Genomic DNA, 23,705 nt, shown 5'->3' with positions numbered 1-23,705 from the left:
TGGTTTATCCTCTTGTGACGAGCAAGGGTTTTATAGAATTACGCAACATAGCTGAGATTTTTGGAGGTCTCGGGAAATGTAATATTTGGCTGTTTAATTTACATGTGCAATTTCAGTTGCCACTACTTGGATATTAATCAATCTAGAAAGTTTCCATCGAGTCCTTCAATGTCTCACATTTCCTGAAACTTCTGTACTAGATGTCAGGGTCGCTGCAGCTCGTTTAGCACAGTGACGTAGGTGTATAGAGACAACGTAGGTGTATAGAGACTACGTGTAAGGCCAAGTGAGGGAGCTCCAAGGTAGGAGTAATACTGCAGCATTGTTCTTCTCCCACCTCTTTGGAAGCTGCTCAGGTGCAACCAGAGGGGGAAACCATATGCTGCCACTGGTTCAGGGTAGGGGGACTTGAGCCAACACTTGATATGGGTAATAAGTGGTTTATTACTAAAGCAGTAAGATTTTATCCCTTTGTAAACAATAAACTACATATGGAGTCCAAGGAATAATCTTAGACATAAACTCAGCAAGGTGTAGGAGCTAAAAGCAGGTACTGGGAGTTGAAACAGTCTCTGTGTTTCTTGAGCAAAGTACAATGTAGAAATAAGCTTTAAACATCGGGAAGAATTGTGAAGTGAAACAACTACAGGCCTAAAAAGTGAAGGATTTAGTGTGATTATAAACATGAAAAAAATATTTTTGGAAAGTTTTAAAATGGGAAACAGGCAAGATGATTCAAAGCAGATACTGCGTGCAGGGATAATAGACAAACCAGCAAAGCTGACAGTAGCATCGTGGTAGAGCAGGAGGACCCTGGGCTGCAGTGCACCAGCGAGGAAAGAGCACCGTTGGTTTGCTGTTAGCTCCCTTAGGCATCCTGTTGTGTAATAGGGAGATATTTTCTCCTGTCTGAAGGCTTGAGCTGTGCTGGCATTAGCTAGAAGTGTTCTATCTTTGAAATGTGGGGTTTGGGCTCTATTCTGACTGGTTTGGAAATCAGGCTCATAACCTGAGCAGGTATCTTGTGTTGATGCAGGTTAATCCTTTGCAGGAACAGTTCTGATAAAACAGCTCCTTCTCAAAGAAAAGGCATATTTTACAGTATCATAAAATACTGGTAGGAATTGTGAACAATTGTTCGTGGGGTCAAATACATCATGTGGCAGTTTTTATTTTCAGTCAATGCTATCTTGTTCTTTAGGTCCTTTTCTCTATGCAGTGGATTTCATTGTCTAATTTTTGTATGTGGGGGGAAGGCAATAACTAAAAGGTTTTCCTTCAGTACCTTTTCAGTTCTGAGAATCTTTTCATACACTTCAAAATTTGTTGCGTCAAACATGAAAGTGAAGATAGGAAACTGAAGGAGCAGTGCAATACTATTTTGCTTTTCTGTAGTTCCTTCATAGGAGAAGCTTTTTTTCTGAAAGCATGGGGTGGGGAGAAAAAGTTATTTAAGCTCAGTACATCGGAGTGGCAGTCAGCACACAAGAACACATGGGACTGAATGGCAGTTTTATTCATAAGTAACACGTGATGAGGAAGCATGCATCTGTGAGATACATGCAGAGCTTTGCTATCTGCTGTGTTATTTTGCAGGTAGGTGGCATGTTTGATACTGTGCAGAGGAGTACCCAGTGGACCACAGACTGGGCACTTCTGCTCCTTCAGATAATCACTTCAGGAACTGTTGATATGCAGACCAACAAGTATGTCTGTGCTGTTTAAACAAGCTAATCAATGTCCTTCGTGCTTTTAAGTCTAGATTGCATGGATGTCACTGTTATATTTTTCTTATTATTACCACGTTACTGCTTGAGTGCAACTTACATGCTCGGTGCTGGTATCAGTTGGGGAACATCTCTATTTTGGAAAGCACTGGAAACACTATTTACACTGCTCGTTAACAAGCATGTTTTCCTAGCAGTTTCCCAAATTGGAGCTGTAGTTCCTAATGACTATTAGCAGTTTGTGCTGTCTGTAGCTCTGAGCTGTGGTGTGTAAGATTTGTGTCTGTATCTTGACAGTTCACCTGCATGTATACACTGGGGCCCGTGCATGCGAGCTGAGTTGTGTGTGCATGCAGAAAGCACTGAAAAATTCAGCTTGTCTAAAGAGCTGTGTTTGTGCCTTTTGCTGTGAATATCTGTCCCTGGATCTCCTAGCAATCAGTAATTCCTTGGGTAACACTTGTAATTTTACTCTCAGTGAATTGTTCACAACTGTGCTTGACATGCTGGGCGTTCTCATCAACGGGACACTTGCCTCCGACTTGTCAAATGCTTCTCAAGGAGGGCCTGAGGAAAACAAAAGGGCTTATATGAATTTAGTGAAAAAGTTAAAAGTAAGTGTTACATCTCATCATTTTCAGCATTTCTTTTGAATCACATTCTCAACTTTTCATCCTGTCATTTCTAGTGTCTGGGAAGGCCTCGGAAAAAGAGGAGAGAATGAAGCAGCGCTAGTGGTAATAAGGAACAAAAGGAGGAAATTAAATAAAATAGGAATGTGAGGGTGGGGAGACAGTCTACTAAGATTTTCTTCTCATTACATTACATTTAGGGACCGTGAAAGGGACTTAATTACTTTTATTCATGTTTGGGACACTGAATTTGTATTTAAATTGTATTATATAGTTTCTATGTTCTACTCAAACAAGAGATGAGATAATAACTTACATTCTTAAAAAACAAAACAAAAGACAACAAGGCCAGAAACTAACAACAAAACCAAACTCCCCCCCCCAAAAAAAAACAAACAAACAAACAAACAAAAAAAAAAAAAACAAAAAAAAAAACACAAAAAAAATAGCTCTGCAAAACCATTTGTTTAAATTTAGTAAAAGTACAGGGAAATGATTCATTCAGAAACTGGACATTTTCTAATAGTGAAAGCAGTGCAATGTTTCTCTTCCTTTTTTTCCCCCCTTTCTGTTTGATTGATTGTTTTATTTATTCTTTAGAAAGAGCTGGGAGACAAGCGGTCAGAAAGCATTGACAAGGTTCGCCAGCTGCTCCCTTTGCCAAAGCAGACATGTGATATTATTACTTGTGAGCCAATGGGATCCTTGATTGACACCAAGGGCAACAAAATTGCAGGATTTGACTCCATTGATAAGAAACAGGCAAGAGTAAATGTTTACTTTCATCTATTTTTTTCATGATTTTTTGATGCATGGGAAATTCAAGCAAACAGGTACAGCTTGTAGAGTGCATGAATTTATACACAGTATCAAAACCAGTATCGTATTTCTGCTGTAGTGCAGCTTTCTAATGCAGTCATTACAAAAGCTTCAGCCCCAGCAATGCAATCTGTGTTAAACAAGTAGGCTTTCTATGAGCAATGATGCGAAAATTGAGCGATGCTGGGCTTGTAAGAGCAGCACTGTTAGAAACAGTTGCAAATGACTGACTGCTTTTTTGTTACCAAATATAATTCTGTTTGAAATACACATGCACAGTTTTTCTTGCATGATCCATGTGAAAGTTCTTGGACAGTGTGTGAAACCAGGACTGGATTTATAGAGGGGCACTCAGGGAGCTGTACGAGTCCGAGCAACCTGGTGTGACTTGTATGATACAGCAGCACCACCAGCCCTGCATTTGTACTGACAATGGATCTGTCCTTCTCTTCCTGAATATTCACCAGTGCTTGCAAATAGCCTCAGAGCTTTTGATGTATATGCTTTTTCAATGGAAACAATTTTATGCCACCCATAAAAGTTTGGATAACCCAAAGTTTGGATAACCTTTCACTTTCTGATTTGTTTAAAGTTTGTCCATCAACATCTATACAAACTAGAAGTGAATGATGTTTGCTGCGTGTCCTTCCTCATTAATTCCACAGGGTACGTGGCCAATTTGTAGCTGCTAATGTAATGAGTGTTGGCATAAGCTTGCTTGATTTTGCAATCTGGGGTCTTGACTGATATCAGCCAAAAGGAAGATTATGTTTGACTTGGAGCTGAACAGCAGCAGCTCTTACAAAAGTATTTGTTTTTCAGGCAGAATCCTACATTTGAGAGCTCATTTGACCTGGAAACCTTTTGACCTGTTACGTGCTGAGAGGAAGCGGGGGGTGATCCTGCTTTCAAAAGACAGGAAAGAAGGGGAAAATAAAAAGTGTGTTAGCTGGTTTGGAATTTTTGGCAATATAAAAGGATATGTATTTTTTTAAGGTGAATTTATTTGAGAGAGAAGGATGGAGCTTTTTATTCTTATCCCCCCTTACTTAAATATGTAAACTTCTAGCAAGGGTGTCTTCAGATTAACAATTCTTTGTAGATTATTTGACTTTTCCTCTGAAATGCGATAGATGGAACTTGAAATATTTAGCATGTCTACAAGCAAATAGTACTATAGAAATGTAACTGCTTTTATCTAGTGGTAGCCTTGATGGAGGTTAAAATCCCACCATTATGCACTTGATATATTTTGTGGAGGAGAAAAACTGTTACTGGATTTTCTGACTCAAATCATACAAAAGCAAGTAGTTTGCTCTAGCGTTCAACTTTCCTAAAATGCTAACTTCACTTTTATTTTGAAACAGGGTCTTCAGGTTTCAACAAAACAAAAAGTGTCCCCTTGGGACTTATTTGAAGGTCATAAAAATCCTGCCCCTCTCTCCTGGGCATGGTTTGGTACAGTTCGTGTCGATAGGAAAGTGATCAAATATGAAGAGCAGCAGCATCTCCTCCTGTATCACACACACCCCAAACCCAAGCCACGGAGCTACTACCTCGAGCCCTTGCCCCTTCCTCCAGAGGAGGAGGAGGAAGAGCCTACCACACCTGTCTCTCAGGAACCAGAAAGAAAGTCAGGAGAGCTCTCAGATCAGGGAAAACATGCCATGGATGATGAGAAGAAGACAAAAGGCAGGAAGAGAAAGTCAAAGTCAAGCTCAAGGACTGATGTAAGTGGTTGATGCCCTGTGCAAAACTTGAAATACCTTGCTGGAGCATCTGACGTTGCATAGTGCTCTCTTAGCTACCTTCAGAAATTGTCCCCCACCTGGAGACCTAGGTCGTAATAAAGAGAATGAATAGCGATGGTCAGCAGGAGGGTGGATTTCTATCAAAGAGAGCTTCCAGGAGAATCAGCGTAGAGAAGTGTACAGTGCTTAGGACTTTACATGCAATATAAAATATGCTAGACTGGAACTTAACTCACTAATATTATTCAGGTTCCATATGTGCTTTCTCTTGTTTGGTGTAAAATTACAGCACTTAGATTCTCTGTCAATTTCTAAAATACCTCCTGCTCAAATTATGTCCAGAGCAAGCATGTTGGTTCGAACTCAGGTCCCATTCAAATAGAAACCAATTTGAAAAAAGCTCTTCCACACAGATAAACTGTTTTACTGTGCAGTTTGTTCTGGCTTTTGAGCTGCTTGCCCTGTTGGCTTTAATGTCGTTTTGAGGTGTGAGTTCCTCAGCTGAAGAATCCCATAGAGCCAGGGGTTTGAAAAACATACCTGGCACCACCTGAATAATAATGTACATTTACAATAGCAGCATTTTGCACGAATGTAGCCTTTCCACAGTGCCGCCGATGTAGTTGTATGTCTTGTAGATATGATAGTATTCTGACAGCATCCAGCTGGTTTGTCATTGTATTGTGTATGAAACAGGTATAATGTTAACATAGCTTTCTGGCCTTTTTGATATTTCTGTTAAGTTCATCCCGTTATTGATAAACTGATACAGTAAGCTGTGCTGGTGCTTTGCCTAATTATAGCCTGCAGAAAATACTTGCTATAATAAGGTAAAAGTGGATGGTGTCTCTATGAAGTTGTTAGTGTTAATTACCTGTGGGCAGCCTGAGACTTAATCTGTTTTTTACATCATTGCAAACGACAATGGGAACCGTCTCTATCCTTTAATAATTTAGTAGGAAAATTGGCATTATTTATGAGTTAGTAAGGTATGAATGTCAGTAACATTCACTTTTACTGTGCTTTTTAAGGAATATCCACAGAACAACTTATACAGAGTGCCTCCCAATTATTCACCTATTTCCTCTCAAATGATGCACCATCCTCAGTCTGCCTTGTGGGGTTACAACATCATGGGACAGCCACAGCAGCCTGGTTTCTTTGTGCAGAACCAGCCCCTCCCACCAGGTATGTGTAAGCTTTGAGTTCACTCACTCGGCCTTTTTAATTTGATCTATGATAGAATTTGACTTACTACAACCAGATTTTGTTCCAAACTTTCTCTGAAGCAGGTTGTGATGGCTGATGCCATTGGTTTTATTCCTTTAGTTAGACATTTTTAGAAGAGCCTTCCATTAGCAGTTGTAGGTCTGTCTCTCAAGCTGTTAAACTCTCGTGGTAGATAATCAAAAATGACCTGCTGATGGATTTTTTTTTAATTTTTTATTTTTTGGGATTTTGTGGTGGATTTTTTGTGATGCTGATAGATTTTTCTTATAAGAAAGCTGGTAGAAGTTCAATGAGGAGCTAAATGAGAGGGATGATTAACAGGAACAAATGACCTTGGGGTTATTTCTTCTGGAGTTATTTCTTCTTTGATTCACATCAAGAACCATGGTGGGTAATTTAATATCTGCTAGATGGAATAAATAAATCTGTGGGCTAGCTTTTTTCAGCATTTGAGATATGTGTTCAATTTTTTGTATGCTTGTTTTGTTTCTTACTGTTAATGTGTATACAATTTAAGATACATATTTTAGATGTTCTTATGGGCAGCAGGTGATTTTGAAATAGATGTTCTGTCCTTCTCAGGTATTATGCACAGAAGCTTGGAAGTTTGTTTCCAATTATAAATGTTAAATATTTTTTCTGAAGCTCCAAATATAACTAGATCTGCATTTAAGATGCACAAAAATCTTCAGAAAATACCAGAAAGTGTCAACAAAATTAAGAAAATTACGATTTTTAAAAAACGTGTATAAGATGTACCTTCCTAAGTCTGTTGACCTATATGTATGTGTTATTTCTCAAGTAGTGCCGATGCATAAGTTATTGCCATCTCATGATAAAATGATTTGACATAATGAGCTGTTCGTATCATGCTTTTGATGTGACATGCAAATTTTGTTTTTCAGTAGTAGTCAAACATCTTAGGTGATGTAGAACATGTAAGAGCCTATAGCCTTTTTACTTTTCATTCTCGTTTACAAGTGGTAGTCTTTAAAGATATTTTGCCCTTTCAATTTTTCAGGTCAGTAATCTGGTTTAATCCAGTTCCCTGTCTGCCTTTACAGAGATGAGTTTATCATCATTATTGGAGTTCTAATCAAACAGGAGGTGATGAATTTGCGGTGATCTGTACTAACAACTTTCCTGCAGATGGCAGAGAAAACATTTGTGTTTTTGGTGGGTTTTAGGTGGTTCCAGACTGGATCCAACAAGCTCATTTGTTCCAACTAATACGAAACAAGCCCTGTCGAACATGCTGCAGCGACGCTCTGGCACCATGATGCAGCCCCCTTCTATCCATGCAATTACACCTCAGCAGCAGTTGCTCCAGATGAAACTCCTGCAGCAAGAGCAGCAGCAGCAGCAGCAGCAGCGGCTCCTCAGGCAGCAAGCACAGGCACGATCTCTCCAACAGGTTTGTCCAAACTCCGAAGGCTGAAGAGCAACACAGTGTTTTTGCCTTGTGTTGGGGCTGCTTGCCCTGCACAGACACATGGAGTGGAGAGCCAGCTGACGTTTACACTCACAGTAACACCCTAAATATTGCTTAAGCAGGACCATCTGCTTTTAAACTTCATTTGCCCTTTGGTCTTTTAGCCCTTTCTATTTTTAGTGTGTTTCATAAAATCAGGTTTTGCTTCTGCTACTTGATGTTACTCTAGTTCCCTATTGTTCCACCAGTGACTTTCATGATGGAATTAACATGGTGCTATGTACCTCCAAACAAACCTCCTAAAAATTCCAGGAAGTCCAGCAGAAGCCATTTCCACACACATGTGCACATGGATGTGCATGTTCTGTAGAAGCAGCTGGTATTCTCCTAACATTTTTACAGAGTACTGCTGCTGTGTGCCAAACCACACATGCCTGTTATGCAACTCCCTTCTGAGCCTAAGATAATTTTCAGAGTATGGTTACGGCCAGGCTGATTTTGAATTGATGGCATAAGAACCAAGGAAAATAATTTTTTTCTTTTGGATCCCAGATAAACAACAGTACAGTATTTGGCGGTACAACCAGTAACTGCTCACTTTTACTTTTAAAGACCTACTCTACCCATTCCTACCCTCACTGCAGTCATCTGTATTGTATTGTCCTTATGCTGAGTTCTTGCCTTCAAACTTTATGATGTGCCCTGGTTGCTTAAAATAATCAAAATTTTCAGCAAGTATTCTCATAATTTCTCACACGCTGTGTCTGTTTCTTTAGAGCTCTCTCATTGTCCTTATCATCCCTCCTTCAATCTCCCTGTTATGATGCACATAAAGCCCTCTGCAGTGCTTAAATTGCTGACGGGCTAGAATAGTTTTATATGGGCTGTTCATAATGATGAAACCAGGGTTTTCCTGTATGTGTGTCATATAGTACCTTTCTTTAAAAGAAAAATCAAAATTAAAAAAAAAAATAAGCCTCCAGAAGTTCTTACTACAAGTTTTGTAAGGTCAGTGGTACAGTGGATATTTGATCCCTCATTGGTGTCCAATAGGCACTACCAGGTACTAAGGACTAGGTGCCCTAAATGTTAGGGTACTGGCCTCTACAGTGAGCCATTGCTTCCTGTTCAATAGGAACCTTGAATTACCTCTTACGTTAGACAGTACCTCAATATTTGAGTGTTAGGTCAAACTGGTTTTCAATTATTATGATAGAATGCAGGTTTCAATAAGAGCCTTTAGTAAACAAATGATGTTCACTACTTATGGCTAGCTGGATTAAAAAGTAATGATTGAAGATCTAGAACAACATATTATTCTCGCATTTAAGAAATCTGTTGTTTAATATTGTCATATTTAGAGGACAAAGGATGTTGGATTTGCCTTTTGGTTTCAAACAATACCAGCATCTGAAATGTTAAGAACAGTGGTTAGATTTTTCTCTGAAGTACTGCCTAGACAGTTTGTCAGTAATGAGAAACAGCCTATCAGGAAGATGTGACTCCAGGCCTAAATAAGTTTAATAAGGTGTCTGTCATGAACTTTTTCATAAAATATGGTTCATACTGTTATGAGGGCATGCCCAGTCTAACAGTTGCACTAAAGTTCAGCTGGGTAGGTTCAAATGCATATCTCAGCTAACGTATGTCATGTTGGGTGTTCTTCAATCCACTCAGCAGGTCTGTATCAGCTCTATTTTTGTGTCAGCAGTAAGTCAGTGCAAATTAAGCTGAGGTAAACCAAGTTAAACCAATCTTTTGTCTCCAAACTACCTCTGCACAGTGGCGTCCTTTGTAGCATCCTGGGGAGTACCACAGATGGGCACGTTTTCCTGTGTACTTCTAACGTTTTGCCTTATTGGTTGTTTGGGGAGATTCATTCAGGACGTTATTTGAAAATGTTCACTGTGATAAAATGAACGAGCAATTCACCAGGCTGTTCAGTTTGCTTTCCTTGTTTGAGTGTATGCTGGCAATATTGATACCAGAGAAACCCCTCCAAGGTACTAGTGGCACTGGGAATGCTCTCTGAGACTGCAGGCTGCCCCAGCAGGACACCCGCCTGCACGCATGTCTGGTGCCTTAGTTCAGCCAAGTGGCCTTTGGGAATTTGCGGTAGTTCTTTCTCTAGTCCTGGATTTAGAGCAGGAAATGCTGTACAAGTAGAAGCCTGAAGGTAGTATTTGGAAATACAGGAAGAAGATGACTTGTAAGTATTATTACTATGCGGTGTAGGTTGTTAGGCTGAGCTTAAACAGGGAAGATTTCCTCTTTGGTTTTTATATCTCAGCAGCTGGAGAATGAAGTTACCTGTGCAGCTTGAAATTATTAGGACTGGTGTTTCATGAAACCTCCAGAGAGAACAGTTCTGTGAAACCAGTCCACAAAGATCTGGCCTTCAGTGCTGTATCATTCATGCTGTGCTCTTGAAAATCAATAACTGTGGTTTGTCCAAAACGTTGAATACTACATATAGAATAACTAGGCTCCGGTGGGTGGCAGTTTCCTTTCCATGTTTTGAGTTTCTGTTCATAAATTTTATAAAAGTATGGAGATTCATTAGCGTCATGAAACACTTGAAAGGGTTCTGTCAGTGTTTCAGAACACCAGCATTCTTTCAATACATTCAGGTGAGCACTGTAAAGGTGCTGTACTACTGTACTAACAAGCTGAGCCTAATCATATATATTCTCTGTATTGTTTGCTATTTTCTCGCCTGTCCTTTTCCTTTAGGATGTCTGTAGCTCTGCTGTATCCCTTCAGGATGGCTTTGACAACGTAATGGTAACCAATCTGAGATCGTGAACTTTTCTTCTTTTTATTTTCTCTTTTGCACAAACATGCATTTCTTTTAGCACATAGGCTGCACACTTTGCTTTTGATGAGAATGATATGCTTCGGGTACTCCTCGTGGCTAGGTAGTGCAGTGGCTGCATGCGGGAAGGCTGTGAATATACTTGCACACAGAATATTTTGTTCTTACAAATATTCCCAATAACTGCATCATTGATTTATTTTTTTTTTCTCTTCAGAAAATGTTGTGTTTCTCACTGTAAAAGATTAGAGTAGCTGCAAGATAGCCTGATGCCATGTCCATCCAAGCATGACCTGCGCCTTCCCATTTTGCCCCCGTCTCCTTGCTGGTGCCTGGGTCTGCTCCACTCTGCCACCTTCCACCGTGGTGGCATTTGCCACGCTGTGCAGTGCAGTAGCGGTGGCTGCTGAGGCAGCGCCGCCCTATGGGCTGGCTAAGAGGCAAAGGATGGACCACGCAGGTTTTACAGCCAGCACGTCCCAGCCTGCACGTAGAGCCACGTGAACTGCAGTTTCCAAAATACTTCGTCTCGTAGGCACAGCAGTATAGTGCCTGGTGGTGCGTTCCTGAGCTGCAGGACATGCAGTTAGAATAATTGTGTTTTGTTTCTTCCAAAATAAGAAGCAGTTAATAGCTAGATACTAAATTTTCATAGAATTCAGTCATTTGTGGAGAGAAGAGATGACATCTGTCTTTGTGGCCTGAAGTTTCATCCCTAATATCCATGTTTGAAAGTTTGCCAGATATGGTCAATTAGAAAAGCTGCTTCAGAATTAGTTTGCAGGACTTTCTTCCTATCCTAGGGAAACTGCAATGCTGTCAAAAACACTAATTGGAAAAACAAAATTTATTTTTAAAAAGGCTTTTCTGCTTACCCTGTTTGCCAGTATTTTATAGATGTGCAGTATTTACAGTTACTACTGGCAGCATGGCAGAACGGGGTATAGATCGCTGTATTTACAGCTGATCAGGCACACCTAGATATGCAGCAAGTGTGCAGTGAAGTCTGTCAGATTTATCATCATAGGATGTTATTCTTACCTAAATAAGTGCTAGTGTTTCACTACCTACTTTTGAAGTCAGATTTGATCAGATTTGATTCATAATCAGGGTACAATACCATAGCTGGTATGATTACCAGTTCACACACCACACAGAAGAGCAAATGCATTCTAAATACAATATGGTCACATACTTAGTTTGAAAAAGCAGTAAGTTGTGTTTGTTTCAATTTAAGGTGTAAGTAGAACAAAGAGAACAATGGTTATTGCTGTAACATTGCATCAGCATTGAATAAAAGTGGTGGGGTTTTTCTCCCTTCTTTTCCTTCGTCCTTTTTTTTTTTTTAATGTGCATGCACAATTCTGGCTTGCAGCAATTGGCTTGCATGTTCAGTTAACTCTTACTAAATTATGTCTGAAGGGAGAAGTCCCTTTGAATTTACTAACCCTGCTGTTGCTGCTCAGGAATGCAGAGCTCTCACTCACAACACGGGAATTTACTCTGTTGCCATGTGCTGCAGTGAAATAAATTGATCCATCTCCTGCCTGATGAACAGCTTTTTGCTTAAATTTCACTCTTAGATTTGTCTGTAGCGCCTGTCTGGCCTGGGTGGTGGTGCCTCAGGTGGTGGTCTTTGACAAGGGTGTTCTGCTCTGGGATTCGCAGCCCCACGGCAGCTCTGCTGCTTTGTCTGTGTTTAAACGGTGGGAAGAAGGTCTGTGGACAAAAGCCATTTGTGGATTTCACCACATATTGCTGGGATCATGCATCTGCTCGTTTAGTATTTTCACACACAATTACAGCCTAATCCAATTTCCATCAATATAACTTTCCATTGACACTAGAGGGGCACAGTTTACACCCATGGGCATGAGTGGAGAAATTCTGGTTTGGGGCACGCAAGGTGAGCTGTCACTGGGAGAAACAAAAAGAAAACAAAACACGGAGCATGTCTCCAAGTCTGTCTGTGGAAACCGACTTCCACTGAACCCACAGGGTCGTTTGTGTTACTGCTAGGCATATTTCAAGGCCCTGTTTTGTGGTTGTTGTGTTTTGTTGTTTTGAAAAATTGGTCATGGTTTTATCAGACTTCACTGTTTACCTTTGGGTGAATTCAAGTTACATCTTTATCTCTCTCATGGTTTGCACCTTACGAAGGAGTTTTGGAAGCAGTTTGCTCAGAGAAATGATTGGTTATTTTGTTAGTCTGTTTGTTGTTTTTCTTCTTCTTCTATCTCTCAAAAAAAAAAAAACCTTAAGTTTTTGAGCACTTTCCCCTGCCCCCGATACCACTGTACTAGATGCGTCTTCAGCTGCTCGGTGTTTTATGGGCATCCTGTGTGCAAGGTATACAGGCTGCTCAGCTTTTTGGTTCCTCACCTCCCAAGTTGTTGTTTTGAGAGCTCCCCATCTGATTTTGCAGATATTTTTCCAGCTAAATTTGCTTTCAGTCCTGGCAGTAGTTAGGGATATAGATGTTTTTTCTGTTCACACTTCTGGTACTCCCTGATTTGTTTTTCAGAATTTTCCCAGAGATATTGGCTGTTTTCTAAAACAAATCCTTAGCATAGCTTCTGCCTGCTTAGTGTAGCTTGTCGTAACAGAGCTCCCTTCCATCTTGTCTGGCCCTTGTGGCTCCTTTAGCAGTGGTCCCAGAGTCCTGCACAAGAGCCCCAGCTACGTCAGTCGTGGCTTTAAAAGGAAGGAAGGCATTAAAAACAAGTGCCGTGCCAACCCCATGGCATCCCCTGGCTGCGCCACCTGGTTCGTGACCTCTTCTGCCCGTTCCCTCCCCAGAGCCCCAGCTGGGGACCCCAGCCCCAGGTGGCGCCGCGCGGGGCTGGCTCTGCTGGAGCTGCAGCACTCGCACGCTGTGCTCACCGTGGGCTCACAGGCCAGGCAGCTCCGCTCATTTCCCGGGTCTGTTGGCGCAGATGACCTTATTTTTAAATGCAGTCCAAATTAATAGCCGATCTGCAAGACTGCTGGTGGCACTTTCAGGCTTGTTATCATTTGGTGTATTTACTACTGAAGGGCTGGGAGCAGATAAAGAAGGAAAGTTCCTTTGGTGGTTCAGTGGTTTTATCCATTGTTATTTGTATTTGATTTCTTTTCCAGCTGGTAGCCCCGATTGTGGTATTGCTGCTTGCAGTGTGTTATCAAACTGACTTCTAGCCTTAAATTACAATATTTCTCTGTATGGATGTCCAGATTACAATGTCAATTGCCTTTTTTTTTTTTTGTGATGAACTGGACAGCTAAGTGGAGGAGCACCATTGCTTTCTGCTACTAAGATTCCTTGAGTAGAACAATTTTCAAAATGATCAATTGCAACATCACAATAACACAAAAAACTGTGCAGGCTTGATTGCATTTCTGGCAAATTCTCATTCACCAATTTTTTACAGTTTTGGTCTTGAAGTATGTCTAATTTTTTTTCCTCTTTTCTTGTGCTTCAAAACATACTAATGCAATCTTTAAATGAGTTGCTGTTAGTTTGGCATAAATTTGGAGGCAATTTGAAGCAAACAAGCTAGGCTCTCTGCCGATCACAAATACAAAGCGTATTTCCAAGCTGCTGGGAGCTGGAAATGTTTGCATAGCCATTTATCATACAAATATTTTGCATGTCATCAAGAAATCTGCTAATGAGTATTTGGACTGCTTCATCTGTGGAAAAACTAGCAGTCAGGTAGCTTGAGGAAGTTATCAACTGTGTTTTTAATCTAGAGATTATCACTCTCTCTAAGTTTCCAGTGCAATTTTGTGTTCTGTCTGGAAGACCAGCTAGATTTATTTATTTTTTTCTAAAGCTCAAGAAATGCTTTGCAAATCTCCATTTTTAAAGGGTGTCTGCGAAAACCCCTGTTCAGTAAATGTCTGTTTCTTCACCGCAGCAGTGTTACAGCAGTGTCAGAAGTCAGAAAGTCAGTTCTCCCACCTCCCTGTGAGTGAGTGCAGTTCAGCAGACAGTTTGGTGTTGCAAAGAGCCGTTTTTTTGAAGGATGTGGTGAAGCCTCTCCCTGGCTCGTTATTACACACGGTGGTGGGGTTTGGGGGCGGCTGCTGCTCGGGGCACAGGGGCTGTTCCCGATCCGTGTGTGTCTTTCAGGGTCAGCCGATGGACCAAGCTGCTATGTTCACTCCGCAAGTTCGACCCCCGGCTCAGCTTCCTCAGTACCCAGGGTTGCAGCAAGCACAGGTACTGTGCTGCTCAGGTGGAGTGAGTGCATAAAAATGTTTTTTAAGCAGAGTTCCTTCACCTTCCAGTCTGCTTGTCCGTGCTGAAGGTTTGCTTGGGACTTGTCTCGTGCATGTGGCCTAGGGCAATGGTGTTGCCCTGTTCTGGGGCGTTCACTGCTCCCTGCACGCTGCAGCTAGTAAATGTAAGGTAGCCACTTTGCAGTTTCTCCCCTAATGATGTCGCTGGTAAAGACAAGCATACTTCTGAGCAAAGTCTGAAATTTGACCTATTTTTGGTGAGATATTGACACCAGTAATGCTTTGAAATGAACCTCTGTTATGCTGTATTCATTCTGGAACTTGGGGGGTTTTGGGGCAGGGAGAGGAGAGGGGTGCAGCTATGAGCACAGCCCCGCTCTTGCTCGGTACCTCTTGGGGAGGGACGGCAAAGACCAGGCTGGGTCCTGCTGCATGCGGCCACGTTTTAGCTGCCTGAAGCTGCAAGCAGAAGCACTACCAGCATGGTACTGGCACTACCAGCATGGGGGACCCTGCCTCGTACTGATTGCTTCCAGTTGCTGGGTTTTAGTTCTTTGATAAAGGCCATCTCTTTCTTTTATAATGAAGCTAATTTAAATAGGGTTAAGTTACACAGTGAAGTCTCTCTTTTGTCTGCTTCCCATGCAGAGCATGCCTCATGGATACACAATGTACAGCACACAGATGCCTTTGCAGCAGCAGCAGCCCGGTGGTGTGGTGCTCTCCCCCAGCTACAACCCCCGGGCATACACAGCAGCTCACTCCGGCCCCGCGCTGATGGAGAGGCTGAGGCAGATGCAGCAGCAGCCGAGTGGGTACATCCAACAGCAGGCTGCTGCATACATCCAGCCTTTGACAGGCACTCAGCGGTGAGGTTCTGCTGTTCTCGTAGCTGGTGACATTGCAAGATTCTTATGGCAACTTTGATTTAGAGGTCTGAAGTTTTGCTTAAAGTTAATCAAAATGAAGCTAATGCTGGATCTAACTAGCAATAAATTTGCCTTTCTCTCAAGTTACCCCCTAGTTGGTCTTGGCACAGGTTGTAGCCCAGTTATATCCTGTGTATTTGTAGAGCATAAAATTTCATTTAAAGGTGACTGTTGGGTCCTATTTCCTGCTCCCCTCTCCCTATTCTGTAAGCTGTATCCATATCATGCAAATAAGTGTGCAGTATTAAACATTAATAAATATTTCAGGTTCTGTAGTCAAGAAAGCACAAGACCAATTTGGTAGTTTAACTAGCAATAGACAAATGAATTTCAGTTCAGCCTGAATACACTAAATTGACTTGAATTTCAAAATAAGTCTGAGTTGTAGCCTATAAGAAACAGGAAAAATACAGTGGTAAAGAAATGTAATGAAACAGAAAGCAGATGAAGCAGGAAAGACATCCGTAAACAGGATTGTTAAAGAGTATCCAGAGTGGAAAACTAGAGTTTCCAATATAAGTCTTGAATTGCAGATTTTTTTTTTTTTTACTATAATGTTCTAAGATAGCATTTCTTGCTTGGTGGTTTTTTTTTCAGTATTCTAGAAATTAAGAAACCTAATAATGAAATTATTGAAATAATATGAAATAATGAAATTAAGAAACCTAATATCAGTTGCCAGGCAATACGATGGTACAGCTTCTCTTATGGGATATTTTTCAAAGCATTCATATTTGGAAAAATAGTCTTCCTGTAAAACTTAACATCTTCTAAATCTGTAGAAGTCTAATGTCGTAGCTCGTAGTTGAGTACTCCTAGACTAACTTTTTGCTCTGTTTACAAATGGAGTACAATTCCTTTTTTTATTTTCTTATTTTTCAAGCAGATTGACCCATCAGCCTTTGCAGCCGAATTCATTGATAGGAGGGGGACTGGACAGTGCATCAACCACAGGTCCTCATCCAAACCTGAACTCGGCACAGCTGCCTCAGGAGCAAATGAGACAGAGGCAGCAGCAGATTCGACAGCAGAGACTCTTCCAGGTGAGGGACCCAACTGCACCAAAGGCAAGGGATACTTCATTGCAGGGAATGCAAACATCACTGTAGCAGGGGATGGAGTTACTCGCTCACTTGTGTGTGCGTTCAAGTCTAAAGCAGAGGAGCTGGCTGCTGTTAATCCTGACAGGTTTCACTTGAGTGCAATAATTTACTGCTTATGTCTGGGACTTCCAAAAGAGAGCTCTAGGCATACGTGTGAAAATCAATACTTCAATTTTTCAGGATAGTAGAACGCTTTTGGAAAAGGTAAATTCGAGAATAGCCTAGCTGAATGAACTGAGACAAAAGCAGTGGTTATGCTCTGTCTACCCTCTCAGGCCTTATATACTGGAATTAAATTGATAATTAAATTAAATAGACCTGTTTGTTCTATTATCTTTATTCTGATTTGATAATATATTTTTAGTCTGGAGGTAAGCATCGGTTTGTCAGCTAAGTATATAAGGTTTGTCCCAGGGGAAGTAAATTATATTAGAAATCCTTCCCATGGCCCTTTGATGGTTGGAATTATTTTCACATTTTTGTTTTAATGCAATAGCTATCTGTGCCAGTTCCTGTCAAATGATAATGCATTTTGTTTAGATTTTTTTTTGACATAATAAACAAAATATACTAGCTTTTGTATTATTAAAAATGTCCTCGTGAGCCTTGGTGTGGCTGATGATGAACAGAACTGGAGCGCTGTGAGGCTCGTCTCCCACATGGGGCCTTCAGTGACCAGTGCTGTAAGCAAGGCCAGATTCCAGTCTGTAAAGCAGTCATGAAAAGCCATCTTGCTGGGCTCGTGGTCGTTCCCTGAGGCAGCGTGCAAGCAGCAGCACCCTCGTTTCAACACCCACCTTCTTCCAGTTGCAGCAGGGGCAGCAGCAGGGCCAGCAGCAGCCACAGACGCTCGGTCTCCAGCCCGTGCAGCCACAGCAGCCCTTGGTAAGCAAACGTGAGGCTGGGGGCGGGCGTAGCACAGGGTGGGCTTTGTCGCTTCTGAGACGGGCAGTGGGACAAGCAGGTGGGACCTGCACCTCGCCTGTCGGCCGGGACAGGGGGCGCGAGCAGCTTTCAGCACAGGCCCTGGGCAGGGGGCTCATGCACTGCCCCGCTCAGCCCCTGCAGCTTCGCTGTGTGTTTGCTTTTCAAAGGTGCTCCTTCCAGGGCCGCGGTGCACAGCTGCCTCCTGCACTTCTGTGCTTCATTCAGTGGTGTAGTCAGAACCGTTACCACAGCTGGGCCAACTATGACAAGGTGCTTTGCTGAAAAAAGGATTTGTGTGTGCTGGGAAGGGGGAGCGGTTCAAATGCTTCACTTCAACATATCTTTCTGAAGTTATACTTAACAATATTGAACGAGAACTAATGGTTAAGATCCCAAACAATAAAATAACTACCCGTAGCAGTTCTTTTGAGAAGAGAAGTGCTTGGGGATGCAGTTACGAAATGAGTACTGGTGCTTTTCTAATTCGGTACATCTCTTTTCCATCACCAGTAAAACAAGACTGATGAGACTAGCTGCATTATGTCTGTGTGCGAGTTTAAAGAGGGAAAAAAATGAGAGGTTGTGAAATCATCCTCACCCTTGCTACTATTAAGGCATAAATAAATGATTATTTTTAAAATCTGGTACAGAACCAAGTACTCACTGAAAAGTCAGGGATCTTTTCTTCTGGAAGTGTAAAGACTTAGTTTTCCCACAGCAGCAAGGTAAGGTAAATTAACATCTTACTTCTGCAGGATTTTTTTTTCTGTTTATAATTGCTGTGCTATGTGTTTTTACAAGCGTTATCCTAGTTAAAAAAAAAAATAATAATGAACAGCCCTTGCTAGCTAATAACTTGATGAGAAATATATAGTTGCTGCTGATGCCTATAAATGGGTGGATTTTTATGTCTTTGTATTGTAGGCTTTTAAGGTGAACACAGGATAACGTATACATGTGAGGCTATTTGTGGAAGAAGTTTTTGCTGTAACGCAAAGAAAAACATTCACTTTGAAACATATGGTGCTGATTGTCAGCACTTTCCTGTGTTGCCAGGCTTGTGCTGTGTTTGTGTGAGCATCCGCACTCCCTCTGGTGTTGGCTGCGGATTGTGGCTGCTCCCCTGCCGCCAGGCTCCTGTCCCTGCCTTAATTCAGTTCACAATGACTGTTGGTGACATCAGGCCTCTGATTTTTAGGTTGTAATGCTAACATTTTTTGGGAAAAAAAAAAAAAAGTTTCTGTTGTCTGAAGGTCCTTTTAAATTAAATGATTAGTCATATAAGAGAACTGAATGAAGGCAACTATACAAACAAAATTATTTGTAAGACATTCCTTTATGCAGCCTTTCACAGTTTTTTGTATGATTTTACTAAATCACTCTCACTACCAAATAATTTTTATGGATGCTTACACTGAATTTGCAGTGCTGTTGTCCATGTTTCCTGTACTTTTTCGTGTTTTTCAGACACATTTAAGGTAGTTGAGGATAATTAGAAAAAGGTTGTTCTAGAAAAATGGAAAAATTGGAATTGCTAACTGCTGAGTTTACAAGCATTAATCAATGCAATCTTATGGAGAAACTGGAAGGCAGCATGTAAGTGCAGGAGCGAAGGATGTTTATCTGATAGCTATTGAAGGATTATTTACATCCGTTTTTAAGTTTTTCCTAATAGTATTTTTATCTTGAACAAACTGCATGTGAAAGGCTGTCTGTCATGGAGACCGAGCACCTGCCTGGCTGCTGGCTGGCTTTTCCAACACTTAGCACAGCAGGATGCTTTTTGCTGGTTTCACGTCCCTAAGAAGCCCTTGTATAGTTAATGCTTTTGACTGACCTCAGCATTTACTAAGGACTGTTCGCCAGAAGATTACACAATGTATTTTAAGTAAAGGATTTGGTTTCAGAAAGGGAAAAGAAGCTGAGGTCTTACTAAAACACTGAAACTCCCTTCAGTAACCAGAAAGTTTCACTGAAACAAAGCACGGGTGTATTCTGTAGGGCACGTGATGGACAATAGTATCAAATATTTTTATTCAGTACATCAGGTTTTCAACTTGGTTGGGTATGTTATTATGCAGAATCTGTGGATGCTGTATTTAAAAACAAACAAACAAAACCCACCACTTAATTAGAAGCACTGTCCTTTCACCACGTCCAATGAGAAGGAAAGTTACAGGACGTAGGAACGGACCAAGAGAAGAGCTTAGAGGCCCTGAAGATAAGTAATACAATAAATGATGAAGGTTTTGTTTTCAGCACTAGCATAGCAGTGTCTCATTCACCACGATTTTCCTCCCTGGAGTAGGGAAGTGTGAGGGCCGTGCCTTTGGCTTTCTGTCCTTGCAGAGCCTGAAGGTAACTGTTACACAGATATTTCTTCCCTACAGGTGACACCTGGGTTTTCAGAGGGAAGAAACGCCTCTTGTGTATGCAAAGCTTTGGCACCAGATGTATCCATCCTAACAGTACCTTTGCTTCAGATGGTCTGTGCCAGATCTGTCCATCATAACTCAGTAGCTTGATTTGAAATTGAAATATATCCAGTACTGTGACATGTCTGTCTGATCAGTAAAAGTTAGTAATACAGAATGATTTTCTCCTGAATGACAGGTAGAGGTGTTAAAAACAAAGTGGTGCTTGTTTTCCTACCTAGTCTTATGTGAAAAATAGACTTCATGTGTCATCTAGCTAGGGAATAATGCAGGCTGTCAGATAGACCAGTTAGAGATTAAATTCTGCTTTGATGCAGATACAGATAGTGTGCAAATTGGTGAAAGTCAGTGCATTTACACCAAGGGTGCTTTTGAAGTGATCGAAGTCATGATTTAGTTCATTAACAGCAGATTTCTTTGGATGCTTTTTGTGTCTAATTCCATCGTGCTTAGTGCCACGCACTGGGAGGGCTTTGCCTTGATCCCTGCAGGTTTCAGGTCAGGGTCAGAGCGATGACTGGTTTGCTCAGCGGATGAGCGTGCCCAGCTGGGCGGGCACTGAGCAGTCCCCATTCCTCTGGAGCCAAGAATCAAGCACGCAGCTACAGCCCTGCAGCAGACCAAACAACCTGTGCTTTGTGCTTATCCCTCCTGTTATCTGAAGTGCCATTGCCTTGGGAGAAACGTTTTTTTGGAAGCTTAAGTTTCTTTTGAGTATTACATTTCAAATACGTGCAAGTGTTTAAAAATGCCCAAAAGGCTGTTAATTTTGATTAGCAGTTTTGATTTGCCTTAGCTTTGCACAAAGCAGACAGTAAAGCTACTTAAAGTGACTCGCAGGATGAATATCGGCCTCTCCAGAGGTGGAAAATATGAGCTTTTTGTAACAGAGACTGGACACACGTGATACCTACAACACCACTGGAAAACTGTAACATTTCAGGGAATGAAGGAAACAAACATTTTGTAAGTTTTAAGTGTTTTCCACTTGTCCTTACTGTGCCGTTAAAATTTACGGCAGGTCTGCCTTTTTTCTGTTGTCCTTTACCTGCGCTGTCAGCAGCTCGCGTACTCGTGTTTTCTCCTGGGTTAAGTGACTGAAATAGCTCCCCACTACAAGGCCAGGCTAGAGCAGCTGCTGGTAAGATCAGGACATGAGCACCTGTGTTACTCCCTCCTGTGAAGCCATTGCTCTTCCCAGGCAGCAGCAGCTTTGGGGCTGCCTCCTGTTTGCTGCCACCTCCCAGCACTTCTCAGCCTCATCGCCACGCAGTTCTGTGAGTGCTGGCAGAGGAGCTAGGCAGGAAATTTTTTAAAAGACCTGGAGAAGAAGGTAGCCTGGAAGAAATGCTGGGATCTTCTCCTGGTGGGAGCTGTCAGCCTGGAGGTGGATGAGATGGGTCATGGTGTCCCAGCGGCCTGCAGCGCCCCGCTGCTCGGCGCTGCGACCTGGGCTGCTCAGCGGTGGCCTCAGCAGTGGTGCTCCTGTGCCAGCCGTGCCAGGAGCTCGGCAGCGCAGCTCTCAGGAGGGCACTGGGACAGCTGCCAAGGAGGGTTTTCTGCTCACTCAGTGCTGTGTTTGATGCCTATCACAGCCCTGCTGGAGAAGGTGGGGGGCTGACCCCCAGACATCCTTGTGCTGGGGACGCACAGAGCTGAGTGTCCGCCAGCACCGTGACTGTTCATGGTTGCACTTCTGTAGCACGTGTTAAGGCACAAGTTGAACACTTTTTGCTGTTACTTGACATGCACTTATGCTATGCTCCTTTCTTCCATCTTTCTCATTACTTCAGCAGTTTCCACGGCAAGGCTTACAACAGACACAGCAGCAGCAACAGACAGCGGCACTGGTCAGGCAACTCCAGAAGCAGCTCTCTAGTAAGTAGGCGTTTGTGTGCATACACGTGTACGTGTCTGTACTGGGATATGGAATTACTTTTCTGGAGACATTCTGCCTATTTAAGTCCTGCCATGCATGCGTGTAAGTAATTTAACAGCAGGTTACAGGCCCCAGCTGCAATGTAGCAGCAAAATCCTGGTGTTTGCACATCCCCTGTACTTCTGTTGGTCTCTGGAGACACCTGCGGGACGGGTGGCCCATTCACGATCTGCTGCCCGTTTTCTCCCCTCACTTCCATAGCCATACTGCAGGCAAAGTCCCTGAGGGAATTAGCAAATCGTGCGTGCATTAGACAGGTATATAAGGGAATGTGTTGACTATTACTTGCTATTGCTATGTGAAATATAGGTGTTTTTCTGTATTTTTGTAGAGTACAGTCGTGAGGCACAAACACTTCCCTTTACTTTGTCAACCAGGTAACCAGCCACAACAAGGAGTGAATCAATATGGGCATCCTTCACACTTCTAAATGAAAAAGATGGAAAGGAGACGTAGAGTTACGTTTGCACTGAAGAACAGAACATTCAAATTTCAATGCACTAGTTATTGCTAGAAAGCAAACTTTAGTTTTCTTCTCTTATTTCAATAATTATTTTTTTGTGCTGCAGTTGATGTGAATATGTAACAAGGTTTTTTGGGGTTTTGATTTCTTTCGCATTTAATTAGATTTAAATGTAGGGATGTGTAGGCCTACTTGAAGAATGTTATTGCAGATTTTATGAATTTGGTGCTTTTTAGGTCCTGTTACTTTTAAAGAGGACAAAGAATGCTGGATTTATTTATTTGTGGGAAACACTTTCTTGTTATCCTTTTTTTTTTTTTTTTTTTTTTTTTAAGAACTGCACTGGACCAAACTACTGAATTGAAAGGCACTTCCAATTTTGGCATAAAAGTTTATTTGTTCATTAAAATGTTCACCTCTTTGTTTGATGGTAGAACAAATGTTAATTTAAATTGTATTCATTTGACTGTAATTTTCATATGCACTTTATAAAGTTCTTTGTTTAAAGTACCAATTCTCTCTTGCTCTCATTGTGGTAAGAAGGTGCTGAAGTGGGTTTATTGCTTGTATTAGAACCTCTTAAAATTTATATTAAAAGCCACAATGTAATGTTAATAAACCTACTAGAAGTAGCAGTGTATCTTCATATTTGGTCCTTTCGATATAAAGTTCGTTGGTGATCAGTTGAAGGACTACAAAACATAGTAACAAGGACTGACCAGTCAAAATAGGTTTTACTCTGCTCACGTAGGACAGTCTCCGAATCCTGGTAAAGCCTGACGGGAGATGACTCTCTATCTCGATGGGTTCGGTAAGAATATCTCATACGAGGGTTCACAAAGAGAGGGTGGAAAAGCCACCAGAGTCTTTCTTGCTGTTTCAGTGTTTCCGTAGCTGACACGTGTGTATACTGAAGTCGCCCTATATGAGTTATTCCTGTTATATATGTCTACTACTACTTACTTTGTATGTTAACTATTTAAAATTCTGGGTTTGATGCTTGATTGCTAGGTGAGTTGCAGTGGTGTAATGCATTATTTATCATCAGCTGAGTGCAAAAATACAAGTAAATTACAAATCAAAATTACTACAAACCATTATTTAAACCTGTTCAAATATGTCCTAATTTTGAGTTTAAAAAAAAAAAAAAAGAATAAATTTGTTACTATTTTATGTAATTTAGGAGTCAGTCTACTTGATTTTTTAAATGCTTTCATTTTGAATATGGAACATGCAGGGCATTAAAAATATACATAGGAATCTTTTTTTGCTGTTCTGT

General features: G+C 41.5%; 1 protein-coding gene across 1 annotated transcript in view; it reads left to right on the top strand.

The window, feature by feature from the left end:
- Positions 1-22,936, top strand: part of MED12L (mediator complex subunit 12L) — a 140,809-nt gene extending 117,873 nt beyond the window's left edge. The window contains exons 33-44 of the mRNA XM_050712497.1: positions 1,597-1,706; positions 2,206-2,341; positions 2,960-3,121; positions 4,546-4,908; positions 5,961-6,117; positions 7,347-7,573; positions 14,521-14,610; positions 15,279-15,499; positions 16,446-16,602; positions 17,470-17,547; positions 21,821-21,902; positions 22,341-22,936. Coding sequence (XP_050568454.1) covers positions 1,597-1,706; positions 2,206-2,341; positions 2,960-3,121; positions 4,546-4,908; positions 5,961-6,117; positions 7,347-7,573; positions 14,521-14,610; positions 15,279-15,499; positions 16,446-16,602; positions 17,470-17,547; positions 21,821-21,902; positions 22,341-22,393 — 1,836 coding nt within the window. The 3' untranslated portion in view covers positions 22,394-22,936. The remainder of the gene's footprint in view (positions 1-1,596; positions 1,707-2,205; positions 2,342-2,959; positions 3,122-4,545; positions 4,909-5,960; positions 6,118-7,346; positions 7,574-14,520; positions 14,611-15,278; positions 15,500-16,445; positions 16,603-17,469; positions 17,548-21,820; positions 21,903-22,340) is intronic.
- The last annotated feature ends 769 nt before the right edge of the window (positions 22,937-23,705 follow it).

This window comes from Cygnus atratus, chromosome 9 (assembly GCF_013377495.2).
Source record: "Cygnus atratus isolate AKBS03 ecotype Queensland, Australia chromosome 9, CAtr_DNAZoo_HiC_assembly, whole genome shotgun sequence".
Taxonomy (NCBI): Eukaryota; Metazoa; Chordata; class Aves; order Anseriformes; family Anatidae; genus Cygnus; species Cygnus atratus.
This window is presented reverse-complemented; position numbering and strand designations above follow the sequence as displayed.